Source organism: Cheilinus undulatus, linkage group 16 (assembly GCF_018320785.1).
Source record: "Cheilinus undulatus linkage group 16, ASM1832078v1, whole genome shotgun sequence".
NCBI classification, from domain to species: Eukaryota; Metazoa; Chordata; class Actinopteri; order Labriformes; family Labridae; genus Cheilinus; species Cheilinus undulatus.
In genome coordinates, this window is record NC_054880.1 from 8,570,310 (window position 1) to 8,584,112 (window position 13,803).

The window sequence follows — 13,803 nt, forward strand, 5'->3', positions numbered from 1 at the left end:
ACTAGAAGTCAAACAAGAAAGTGTTTACCTGTCGCCTCAAAAACCGCTGTATCCACGAAGCGTGAGCCCATTTAATCCACTGAGCTGCAGGTAGATGGGTGGATACGAAGAACAACATTGCTGGCATCTTAAAAAGTGATTTTAAATCATCCATGGTGGCAGGATGGACTTTTTAGCTGGGTTAAAACAGAAACAATCTTCGCTCAGGTCAGGATCCATGTGGTTGCCATGGTAGCTTCTTCTTCTTTCTCCTCCTTGAGAGGTGTGTAAACCAGCTACATGCGTACCCCCACCTGCTGACGTAATTTAAAATCAGCCCCCATCATTTAGCATTGAAAGCTGCCGCTTCACTGTGTACAGGTACATAGTGATGCTCTCCAGATGTTGGGTGTTTAGCATCATTAGGTCATAGTCTCACATTTAAAAATAAAAATAAACATTAGTATACTGTTACAAACCTTTTGAGTGCTGATTTGGACTTAAAAAGCTCTTCATTGGGGCGCAGGTGGCTGAGTGGTTAAGGTGCGCCCCATGTACACAGTCGGCCTGGTTTCGACTCCGGCCTGAGGCTCTTTAACGCAGGTCTCTCCCCGCTCTCATCCCCGTTTCCGACTCTGTCTGCTAACCTCCTCTATCAAATAAAGGCACAAAAATGCCCTAAATAAACCTTAAAAAAAAAAAAAAAAAAAAAAAAGCTCCTAATTGTCTCTTAATGAACAATAAAGAGATTTGTAATTATTTTAAAAGGGGATTCTGAAAATTCTTCTTGATGTAAATCTGCCAGATAAAAGCAAATAAAATCTATTTCATCTGACTGTGCTCGTCTAATCCTAAAATACATGCAAACATTTAAAGACAAAAGAAGCTGAAACTGTAATCTGAGTCAACAGGCGCATATTAAAATTCTTGGGTATTTGTTTAATTGTCATTGTTCACTGTTAGGACATTTCAGTGAAGATTTAAAAAAGCCTGTAGCAGCTTTCTCCTCTATCCTGCTTAAATCAAAGATCCACAGAACAAATCAGCCGCAGAACAAGGAGATTTAATACAAGAAGACCAGAGCGTTATGACAGTCACGTCACTGTGTTTGATGTGTAATCAGTGCTTTTTAAACTGCGTGCACGCTCACAGACTCACACAGATCAGGCACAATTAGAGACCAGATTATTCTGGCTCTGTATCTGCCGTGCTGTCAGCCCACACAGGTACTATTGACATTTAAATCCAAACACTCAAACCCTCTCCAAGCTCAGTACCTGTTGTTGTGTTTCACAGCTAGAAGAGGAGAGAGAGACACACGCAGACACGCTCTCCAACACAGGCGTTCACACATACAGCTCAGAGGGATTTATTTTATTCTGTTGAAATAGCGATACAAAGTAAAAACCTCATTTATATCACAGCTCACAAATAAAAGATCATCCTGTATGATGAAGAGAACGCTATCCTTCAGGCCTGAAGATGGACAGGACTACCTCCTGGATGTTATGTGCCTCCAAATTAAGAAAAACCCTGAAACATGGTTAAAAATGCCTTAAAACACAACTCCAATTCCCAAAAACTTGGGGTGCTGTGTAGAATGTAAATAGAAACAGAATGCAGTGATTTCAAATGTCAAAAACCTAACAATAGATCATTAACAACATATCAGATGTTGAAAGTTAGACATTTTACCATTATTTATGCTCATGATATTAACTCATCTTGAATTTGATGGCAGTAACACTCAAAAAAGTTGGGACATGGGCCATGTTTACCTTCATGTTGTATCCCCTTTTCTTTTAACAACAGTCTGCAAACGTCTTGAAAATGACAAAATCTCTCTCTGGAGTTTTGGGGGAGGAGTGTTGTTCCATTCTTGTCTGACATAGGATTCTAGCTGCTCAATAGTCCGTTGGCCTCGTTGGATTTTTCCTTTTATGCCAAATGTTTTCTATTGGTGAAAGGTCTGGACTGAAGGCAGGCCTGGATGGGAGCATAGATTGCTCTAAAACATCTCAGCATTGATAGTGTCTTTCCAGATGTGTAAGCTGCCTTCGCCATAAGCACTAATGCAACCCCATACCATCAGAGATCAAGGCTGATCAACTGTGACCTGACAACAAGCTGGATGGTCCCTCTCCTCTTTAGTCTGCAGGACACAAAATTGTTTTTTTTTTTCGAAAAATAATTACAAATTTAGATTTATCCTGCCACAGAACAGTTTTTCATTTTGCCTCAGTCCTTTTTTGGTCCAGAGAGACAGCCACTTTCCTGATCGTATTCACACATGGCTTCTTCTTTGCCTGATACAGCTTTAACTTGCATTTGTGGATGGCACAGTGAACTATGTTGACAGACAGTGATTTCTGGAAGTGTCCATGAGCCCATACAGTGATTACAGTGTTTTTAATGCAGTGCCACCTGAGGACCTGAAGCTCAAAAGCATCCAATATTAACCTTCAGCTTTGTTTTTCTTAGCTTGAACACAGAGATTTCTTCAGATTCTCTGAATCTTTGATGAAATTATGGACTGTAGATGGTGGGATATTCAAAGTCTTCACAATTTAAAAATTTAGGAAGGTTTTCAGAATTTTTCCACAATTCATAGACATGGGATTTCGCAGATTAGTGAACCTCTGCCCCTCATAATACTGCAACAAGCGAGTAACTATCCTGGAAACACTTAAGAATAAAAGTACCGGATGAATACGTGAGTCGTCTCACCACGGAACAAACTGATTGGGCTTTTTACTTTGAAAATCCCAGTGGCGGTTCACCGTACCTGTCATATCAGCCTGGAATGAACTGACAGACGAGGTAGACAAACACACAGGAGCAGAGATCTGACTGCAGCTCTGAGCAGAGAAGTCTTTCAATCTCTTGAGTTCTGAGCGAACATTCAGCGGCTCCAGACTGATCTACGCTCACATTCATGTTTTGAAGAAGGAAGTCACTGACCACAGGACACTGAGAAACACAATTTGCGTACGACCAGACTTACAAACACGTTTGATATTATCATAATGCCACGACTGAAGAAAGACTGCCTTAAAACTGCTAAAATCGAGTCTTATAACCACTAACACCTAACAACTGAGACAACGGGGGCGAGCTGTGACTTTAGCAAGACTCCAATGATTTTTACTCTGACTTTGGAATTTTATCTGCAACCTTGAAATTAAGGGAAAACTAGTAAGGTTTAAGGACGCCTTAGTTGCAAAATGCTCCTCTGTCTTTTTTTCATTAGAAACACTTACTCTTTCAGCCTTTTGCTACCCTGTCCCTACTTTTTGAGATGCCATCAAATTCTAAATGAGCTAATATCTTTTCATGAAATGGCAAAATGTCTCAGTTTCAACATCTGATAATGTTGTTTATATTCTACAGGGAATAAAATATGGGCTTATGAGATTTGCAAATCAGTCTGTTTTAATTTACATTTTACACCATGCCACAACTTTTTTGGAATTTGGGTTGTATTTGTTGGTCATTTTCAGGCAAATTACTGGTGCATATGTGTCAATAGGAGCAATTACTGGATAAAATAGCTCAAGTTGGTCATCATGGGCACTTTAAAGGTTGAAATGACTTTGAACAAAAGCTGCGACGTGACATGAAAATAAACAAAAACATGACAACAAAGCTTGGTTTTTATTTTAAGCTCAATCACTGTGATATTTCTGCTGACAGCCACATACATGAGGACCGTGTTAGTCAGACTCTTAAACCCACCACAAGTGTTTATCAGTCTCTAACTATCCGCCTGTTAGAGAGACGTGAGGAGTATTTTTAGTTCACTCTGACCTTGTAAACAAATGTAACTGCCGGATGGAAACAGAATCGACAAACTGGGACTAAAAATAAATGGTTTACAGATAGAATTGTGTGCAGAGAGATTGAGTCTTTTTCTACAATCACTTTTTCACTGATGGGTGAGAGGTTTGAGCCAGAAAGTTGTTAAAAACATTTTTGTTTGGTCCTGTTGATCGTTTTTGGTGTCTACTTCAGAATAGAGGCTGCTTTGGGTTCTTATCGCCCACTAACCATCCGTCTGTGTGGGTTTTTACAGGCAGTACCTGATGAGGAACCCATGCCCCACCTTGCCTTTCCACCACCAGGTGCCCCCGCCTCACTCCGACACTGTGGAGTTTTACCAGAGGCTTTCCACAGAAACCCTCTTCTTCATCTTTTACTACCTGGAGGTAAATTTTGACAATCATGTCTCTAAATCTGCATATTTGAAGATGTATCAGGATTCAAAAGACAAAAAGTAAAAATCTCCCCTCATACATGATTCAGATTAATCTCTTCCACATTACTTATTTCTTATTCTCTGCTGCCTGTCATCTATTTTTAATTTTCTATTTTCTCTCCTCCTCCTCTGTGCAGGGCACTAAGGCCCAGTATCTGGCAGCCAAAGCCCTGAAGAAACAGTCCTGGAGGTTTCACACAAAATACATGATGTGGTTTCAGAGACACGAAGAACCCAAGACCATCACTGATGAGTTTGAGCAGGTCAGCTCCACGTCTGTTTTCACATCCACTGGAGATGGTTTTTAAAATCCATCCAAACTCTTCAGAGTTGTATCACTTTTGGCATTTTAACCTTTTCCAATAAAGCAGCAGAAGATATCCACTTTCTTCATGTACAGCTCAAACGTTGCCTTTGAATTCTGGTGTTCATTCTTGATTACTTTGTGTGCCCCTCATGCAACAAAAATACAGTAAAACCACAGACTGTTGTCCCTATGTCTGATGGGTACCGATCATTTTCATCCACAAATACTACCTTAAATTCTTTTCATAGTGACCAAGCATTACTAGATTGTAGTTTTTGGTAGGGTAACCCTTTAAAATAACTATGCAATATTAAGCATTAAATCCCCATCTATAAAACATTAACTAATCTATAAGCCAGTTTATGGCCACTGGAGACTTTAACCTACCATGCGTCTCAGCATTTATTGACCCACTCTTTGATTTTGCATGGTCTTCCGTTTCTAGGCTGCATGTCTAGGGGTTGATTTTATACACCTGTGGCAACAGGTCTGATTGAAACACCTGAATTCAATAATTAACAGCAACTTTTGTGCATATAGTGTGACAAATGCTTTATTGATGCATTAGTAAAGCAATAGTAACCGTTAGTAGCAGCCATGGCTCTTACACTCACTCTCTGCACGAAGACAACAAGTCAAGCCCGGCCACTGAAAGGAGAGATCTGATTGGTCAATTTTACTGTCATCTCAAAATATTCAGGCATTGAATGATGTTACCCAGACCCTCTGAAATTTTGTAACGGGCAAACCAATCAGAGCTGAAAGAAATGCTTTATCCTGCCTAGCAACAGAAATGGAATAAAACTCTTCTCAGATGAAATACAGTTTTTCTTTAGTTAACTCTTTAGATGCTAACATAAAATAAAAATGCATGTTTTAAGGGGTTAATTTTTTCAGAAACTTTTTGTTTAGGTGTTGATTGTGAAATAAGAAAAAAAATTCCCCAATGACTCATCAAATATTATGTTTTTTTAATACTTTGGCTTGGACTGGGTAATATGGTTAAAAATTTAAATCTCAATTTTTTTCACACCAAACTCGATTTTAATTGATTTTTTGCTGTCAAATTAAAAAGAAACTACTAGAACAGTTTTTTTTATTTTTATCAGCAATATGTAACAACATTGAACTGAATGTTCCTTTAAAGGACAAAGTGGGGGCTGTAAACTTGTCTTTAAAAGTGCACTGTGGAGGTTATTTACATGAACACTGACACTACATCAAAGTTTTATCTGGTAAAGAAAAAGTAATGCAAACGTCTCTCCTTGATCTATGCAAGCAAACAAGACCATCAGAGGAGTATTGATTAGTAAAGGATTCGAAGTGAATAATATCATTAAAACTGAGCAGGATGTTTTTCTTTGTTTGTGATCACTGTGGTTACACATCAATCAATCAATCAATCAATCAATAAATCAGTTTTTTTTTTTGTATGGCACTTTCCATACAAAAACTGTATTAGAAAGTGCCTTACACACAGACAAAATAAAAAAAGAAAATACATGACTCCACACTACCCCACACCATCCCTGTCCCCTTTTCCCCACCCTGTAATCCAAACACAACATTGGCATATATATCATAAAGCGCTTGGAGTAGTCAGACAAGTAGAAAAGTGCTATACATGCTCAAGTCCATTTAAAAAAAGAATAAACTAAAATGAAATGAAAACAGAAGAAAAAGATACTAAAATAAGAATAAAAGCGCTAAAAATAGCTCAGTAAATTGTATAAAATAAGTCTTGAACACATAAAGAGAACTTGGTAAATTATGATACGAGGATAATATACTGAAAGACAGTCCTGACATTAAACTAGACAGAGATAAATGCTAAAACACTTAAACAAATTAAGTTAATCATCTAAAATTTAGTTAAAGGCCAGACTAAAAAGGGAGCACTATATAAGAAAACGGTGTTTTTTTTATTTACAGGATTGCCAGAATTAACATAAAATTAAAGCTTCTAACAGTAGCTTTTACTTTTGGTATCACTGCAGTAAAGTTTAACAGAAATTCTCGATTTTCATTTTTCGAAATCTTGATTTTCCAAAACACCCGGTTCATCAATTTAATCAATTTATTTCCCAGCTCTAACTTGGACCCTCTCAGGGCCTATAAGGTCCTAACAGTTCCCCAAATATACCTTGGTTTATGCAGTTTATGCTTAAAGTTACGTAGTTATTTTACTTTTGCAGTTTAAGTGTGTACTAACTGGTCAGCTTTTATCATTATTCCAGCCAAAAAAAAACAGAAATTATTTTAACTTTTTACATAAATGCATACAAGAATAAAACCAACCAAAAGGTGATGCTGAAGCTTCTATTTTTTTTTCCATACTCAGTGTATTTGGCAAAAGAAAAAACAAAACGGAAGTTTAAAGCATTTAATTCTACATAAATTAGAATATATCAAAACCTCAATCTGTAGTATAACTGTGCTCCTTTTTTACCTGAAGTGTTTTGGGAGTAGCTTAAAAAAGTTTTGTCAGGGTCTCTTCATACCTGGCTTGTTTGGTTCTGTTAAAAAACTCTTTTGAGTCTTCCTTACCCACCCAGGTATTTTTTTGTCTTTCTTTTTCAGGGAACATATATTTACTTTGACTATGAGAAATGGGGCCAACGGAAGAAGGAAGGCTTCACATTTGAGTACCGGTACCTTGAAGACCGAGACCTCCAGTGACCTGCAGCCAGAAAGACTCGACTAAAACACGGACAAACAAACGGCTGAAGGAGGACAGAGAGCAACAATTGAAGAAGAGTGGTCCACCTGCTGACATTCCTGGATTTAATCTCAGCTCTTTGGGGGACGGAGACGTCCGGAAAGGAAGGGGGGGGGGGCAAACGGCTTTATAAGGACACATTTAGAGCCCTCCTCTCCTCCGACTCTCCAACCCTCCTCCTCCTCCTCCTGTCCTCCATCATCAGGCCTTTTCTTCTCCTGAACTGGAACTCTCTTTACTACGACACTTTGGCAGATAAGACACAAAAATCACACCTGACTATCATGTGCTTTCCCCTCTGTGTTATCTCATTATGTTGGCTTTAAAACGTTTGCATATGTAGCCCATTAAGAACCAAAGAGAATTGGTTAATCATACAGTACAGGCTATGTTAGGGAAACCTCACCAAACAAGTATACACACTAAATCTGTAGTATCAGAGCTGCAACTTCTTCCTGAGTTGTTTGATGGAGCAGAGATGCAGCAGCAGGGCAGAAATCACACAGCTTAACTCAAATCTAACTCAAAAATCAGCATCTAGAAGAGCAACCTGTGACCTGCAGCGTCAGCCATAAGGAGTCGTTTTGGACATGCACTTAGTTGCCAGTATATTCTATAAACCTGTTGCATGTTCAGTCTGAAAAACCTCATTTTACTCTATTTTTGACATTAAACATGTTGCAGAAGTGGTGCAGAATGCTGTGCAGCATGCTCTCCTCTAGCCCGTGTCTCAAAGATTTCATCCAATCAGCAGCAACTTTTTTTCAATAAAGTAGGGCACTTTTGCATAAAAACACATTTTTCTGTTAAATTGATCAATATTTTAAGTTATAAAAAGTTGAATTATTACATTGTAGTAACAGACAATGTAGGATTTGGTGCTAAAACATTGACTTTCACTTTCATTTTTCTTTCGTTTACATTTATGAATCTCTAGATTGAATTAGTAAGAGTTAAATTATGTAAAGCCCCCTTTTTGGGGTAAAATGTAAAAAGCAATAAAGTTTGGCATTAGAGCAGCATCTAAACCAGCTGGCCTGGTAGCCAAACACCAATAAAAATGTCATCAAATCATGAGAAACAGTTGTTCAAACATGCATCAACAAACACAGAATATTCTGTGATTTAGGGTAACTTGTGTTGGATTCACTGATGTTTGCCTAGAGTCTACAAGGGGGTTTCATACCAACACAAAATCATCCAAAAACAGAATTGGCTCTGCTCCAGGTCATGAAACATGTTCTTATTCTTCTACATCTTATAATATGAGTTAGAAATTGACTCCCAGTAATGTTTCTCCTGCTCTTCTGCTGCTATAAGGGCTTGTTGATCTCCAAACAAACCAACCCTTTGACCATTAAACCTTCCTCTGCTGTAATCCAGCCTTACCACACTAGACGAAAACACAAACCCAGCAGCTAAGTGTTGGTTGTAGGTGGCACCACAGACCCCTCTAGCACTTAACTATCTTCAGAGGTCCTGCAGCTGTTGTTTTTTTGTGGTTATTTTGTGAATTCAACTGGCTGCTGTGGTCTAAAAATATCCCGCCCTGCCTACTCCCATCCAGCCACGATGGAGGAGTGTGACAACACAGCCGGTGAGGTGTTGGTAGTAACTGTCTTACCTGGTGGGCAGCGTTATATCATCATTTGGAAACTGTTTGAGGTGAAAAAGATCATACTTCCAAAATTAGAATCTATTTCAGGTTTAAGTTAAAGGTCTTTGGCTTATCTGTTCACATTATGAATGATCAGCTCACCCACATCACATTGACAAAGAAAAACACAGTCCAGCAGTGTTCCTTACTTTTCATTGGTGGTATCTTGTCATATATTAAAAATGTTCATCAAGCACAGGCAAGGAAAGTTGTTGTTACTTTCCTTCTTTAATGTTCCAGGCTACAAGCACTAAAAACATTATTATTATTATTTCACTGCTTTATCAGCACTCACCTCCAAAATAATTATATCGCTGAAATTCAGAGGGATTTTAGGCTGTATTTCAGGGGTAAAATGACATATTTGATAACTCTTTGAGTACCAGTCAATTACAGCTACTGTCAGTATTCAGCTAAGTTAGCATTCAAGGCTAACATTCCAAGTTGATAATATTAATGTGGTAATGTTGGTGTTCAACCATGTTAGCCTTGAAGGCTAGCATTATAAGATTGCAACACAGTTAGCTATAATAATTTTCCTATAATAGGAACAAAAGTTTAAATTAAAGGCTAACATTGCAGATAATAACATGGTTTGCTAGTATCAGTTTCCTATAATAATGTGCTACTCTATTAAACAATGCATTCAATTATTTTTGTATGCAAAAATGTTAGCATTCAAGGTCAACATGACGGCACTGTTGGCTAGTAAACTTTCGGTTCCCTATGAGAATGTGTTGCTCTTTAGTACAACTGATGTTGGAGTGCACCATGTCAGCATTGAGAAAAGTTAGCAAGGTTTAAAATGTGAGACAACACAGCTAGTATCAATTTTCTAGCATATGTTGTTCTATACTAAAACTACAATAGGTGTTTAACCATGTTAGCATTTAGAAAAATTAGCAATAGGGCTAACATTATGAAATAACAACATAGTTAGCTAGCATCAGTTTCCTTGGATCTACTCTATAGAACATCAAATATTGGCATTTAGACGTGTTAGCAAAGTTAGCATCCAAGGCTAGCATTTTAACAGCAACAACAAGATAAGCTAGTACTGGATCAGTTTCCTTTGATAATGTGCTTCTCTACAGAACAACTAGTGATGGCGTTTAACTATGTTAGCAATCAGGAAAGTTACAAGATAACAACACAGCAGGTATCAGTTTCCTTTTATAATGTCACTATAGAAAACTAGTTCTGGCATTCAACCATGTTAGCATTCAGAAAAGTTAGCATCAAAGGCTAATTTTACAAGATAACAGCACAGTTAGCTAGTATTAATACCCTATAATATAGTGCTACTCTATAAAAGCACAAATGTTGGTGTTTAACCATATTAGCATCCTACAAAGGTAGTGTTTATGGCTTACAATCCAATGTTATTGCACCGTCAGTTTCTGTGATACTAGCTGCTCTATAAAACAATAAATCCTGACAGCATTGATCAAAGTTAGCATCAGAAAGTTCTCTAGTATCAGTTCCTTATTCTTTGTGCTATGGAGAAGCAAATACTGGCATTTAACAATGTAAGTATTCAAGTAAGTTAACATTCAAGGCTAACATTGGAAGATAACAACATAGTTAACTAGTATCAGTTTCCTAGGATGATGTACTACTCTATAGAACAAATAATGAAATAATGGCGTTGAAACATGTTAGAAATTAGCAGAATTAGTGCCAAGGCTGGCATTACAAAATAAAAACAACATTAGCTGGTAATGAATTGGTTTCCTTTGATAATGTGCTACTTTGTAGAACAACTAGTGTGTAAATCTACCAAATGGTTAACGTTAGCCTTAGACCGTACTAGCATTTAAGGTTGAATATCCAAGCTAACCCAATAAGCAAGAAAAACATGTACTATACTATTTAGTGGTACATTTCAAACTGCTAATAATGGGCATGTTCTACTACATTTGCATTCATGGCTGATAATCCAAGCTAACATTAGCTTAGAAGTAAATGTATTTTTCATAAAAGTTTGGAAAGACTAGAAAATGGCTAGCCATAGCATTTTATTCTGGCTATAATTGCTTGCTAACAACACAAGTAGCTAGACAATGTTTATTCCTGTTTTGTGTAAAACAATCAATGGCTAATGCTAGCTTTAACCACACCGTTATTTAAGGCCTGAATTCCTAGAGTAAGGGTTCCTGCCTTTTGCTAATGTTAGTTAGCAAACTGTTATGTTAGAGAGGGGTTTCTTTTTAATGCCAAAGTTTACTATCAGCTCATTGCTACATTCTTAGCAAATGTAAATATTCAAGGTATTAGTTGAATGGCAACATTAGAGTTTCTTCCTGGCTAGCATTACCGAAAAGGGAATTTCCATCTGACAAGTGGTTCTGTAAGCTAGCTAAATACAACTGTTAGCTAGAATCAGTCAATCAATAATAAAAGCAGATTTACAGAACTTTCTGCACTAATTAATCAAATTGGCAAAAAGCAAATTGGAAGTTGTTGACCATTTAATTGTATAACAGTTGAAATCTTTTTTTTTTTTTTTTTTTTTTTTTTTTAATTTCATAGCCAGCAATAATGTTAGCCAACTAAATAAGTACTCCAACCAGAATTGGTGTAAAACCAACTGTAGCCAAAAATTTTGTGTCACCTTGTTTTGAAAGCTTCAGTCATGCTTTGAGTAACATTTGCTTGCAAGTATCTTTTTGATTTGCAACATAATTCAATTTGAAAATGTAAAATCCTAGACACACTCGATTACTTAGCATTGTTCAGTAGGAAAGTCATAAAGTCTTAACCCAAAGTCATATTTGCAGGCTATAAATAATACTTGCTAAAGCTGGTTGAATGCTAATGTTAGCAGTTGTTACATAAATCTGTACAACCAATAGTCAAAGATGATATTTTACCCTGAAATATAGCCTAATTTCCCTCTCGATTTCCTCTACTTCTGTCTGTTCTGTCGCTTTTTTAAAAAACTTTATTGAACAATTTGTCTTTAATTGCCAGTACTGCAGACAAGTTGTAAGCATTAGTGCATGATACGAGAAAAATTAGCCTATAATTTGATATATAACATAATTTAAGTAAAACAGTTGGGACAAGTAAAATGCATCAGTGTTGAAAGATTGGAAAAACACTAATTTAAAAAAATATTTTTTTTTTTGTCCTTTTTATCATGCAAAAGTTTAAATTCCCTTTATTGACTATATTAAAAAAAGATTGCTTACTTAACCGTATTTACTGATACCGAGCTTAAACAACACCATTACTGCTTTTAAAACTATTTATAAGTTATCAGATGTTCTTCATCCCTCCCTTTGACAGTTTATCAGTGCAAAGTTTTCATTCTCCTCTACTTTTTTCATTTTCATTCATGCTAGAATATCAACAAATTGCAGATGTGGCTCCAACTTTGACTTCATGCTAACATCGAGTATTTTGGCTTGGTTTGGGTGCTGGTATCTGTTTCTGGTTTTGGTATTTGTGCATCCCTACTACCGCCTCAAGGTTATGTTTGTAAAGTTAGCATCTCTGTAGAACACTTTCTGCTGTAGACACCAGCCAGAGAAAGTATATATGTCTTTAAAAGCAGATAAATCTGCATGATAAGATGCCACTACATGATACAGTGCTGTTCTGGGTGAGCTGAACACTTTAAACTTTACGCTCCAGCAGCTAACCCTGTGAGCGTCGTGGGTGGCGGATGTTACCAGCAGCTGGATGGACATTTTGTTAGTCTCCCACCAGCCTTCCTCCCTCCTCCTCCTCCTCCTCCTCCTCTCTCTGTGCTGAAGAGTACAAACTGAGCAACACCAGCACCACTGCTGCCCACACCTCCTCTGTCCTCCAGCTCTGTGCTGCTCCATGTTTACACACTGAAGGCTTCACAACAAACTCACACTGCCCAGTTGTTACCACCAACAAATCAAGCTCCTGGACACACGGCAGCTTGTTTTCTTTCTCCTCCTGTTTTTCTTTTTTTTTTGTGTGTGTGGTTTCTGTTCCCCTCTCTCTTCATGCCAGGTAGATATTTCCTTTATTTCTCAGGAAGTATTTGATAGATAATTTTATGAGGAAATGTATCCGCCAGCAGCTCCTGTCGCCGCAGCACAACAAAATAATCCTCCCTGAAAGATTCGTACCAAAATTTGTAGCCCCTTTCTCTACCTACCCGTGGCCCTCCCCATTTCACAAAAGGCTTTTTTAAAAACTCAAATATCGTCCTCCAACGTTTGGAGCAGCGCCTGGATGAGAGACCATCTTTATATTTTGTATTTGTTGGATTAATCGTAGTGAGATTGTATATTATTTGTTAATTTTTCCAGAGACAGGGAAAGCATTTAAAAAAAAGATGAGAGCTGTTCTTTCTGAAGATCAGTGACTTCTCACCAGGAGTGTGGGGTGTTTTTATAGCCAAACAGACACACTGACCGACAAACAACTCTACACTTATTCACTTGACTGACAGTCCTGCTTTTAACCTTTTTGTTTACTTTTTTTTGCCAAGCAGAAGAGAGGAGAGGTCAATCCAAGAGCCCAAATGTGAATCTCTCTCTTCCTCCTTGACAAGTGTTGTATAAACTGTCATACTTCAAACCTCTCCTTTATTTTTGTTTATTTTGTTTGTTGTTGTCGTCAGACAGCATGGAATAATGACACTTGCAAAGTGGCGCTGAAAAAGTAAATAATGACATAACCATGAATAAAGGATTGTAAAATATTAATAAAAGAATTACTTTTCAGAAAACTACCCTTTTGCTGATGTGTCTTTTTTTGTGTATTTCAAATCCAATTACAGTCATGGAAAGTCAAAATACAGTAATGAGGGGCACAAGCACCAAATGCTTGCAAGACCCTATTGTAATCATGGGCACTTTTTTATTATGATGTCTGAGCCTCATCTGCTTGGGCAGGTCGTT

The 13,803-nt window shown here is 37.5% G+C and overlaps 1 protein-coding gene across 1 annotated transcript in view; it reads left to right on the plus strand.

Moving 5' to 3' along the window:
• LOC121523986 (CCR4-NOT transcription complex subunit 3-like) overlaps positions 1-13,575 on the plus strand; it is a 49,911-nt gene extending 36,336 nt beyond the window's left edge. The window contains exons 17-19 of the mRNA XM_041809120.1: positions 4,052-4,184; positions 4,372-4,497; positions 7,122-13,575. Of these exons, the coding sequence (XP_041665054.1) occupies positions 4,052-4,184; positions 4,372-4,497; positions 7,122-7,220 (358 nt within the window). The 3' untranslated portion in view covers positions 7,221-13,575. The remainder of the gene's footprint in view (positions 1-4,051; positions 4,185-4,371; positions 4,498-7,121) is intronic.
• The last annotated feature ends 228 nt before the right edge of the window (positions 13,576-13,803 follow it).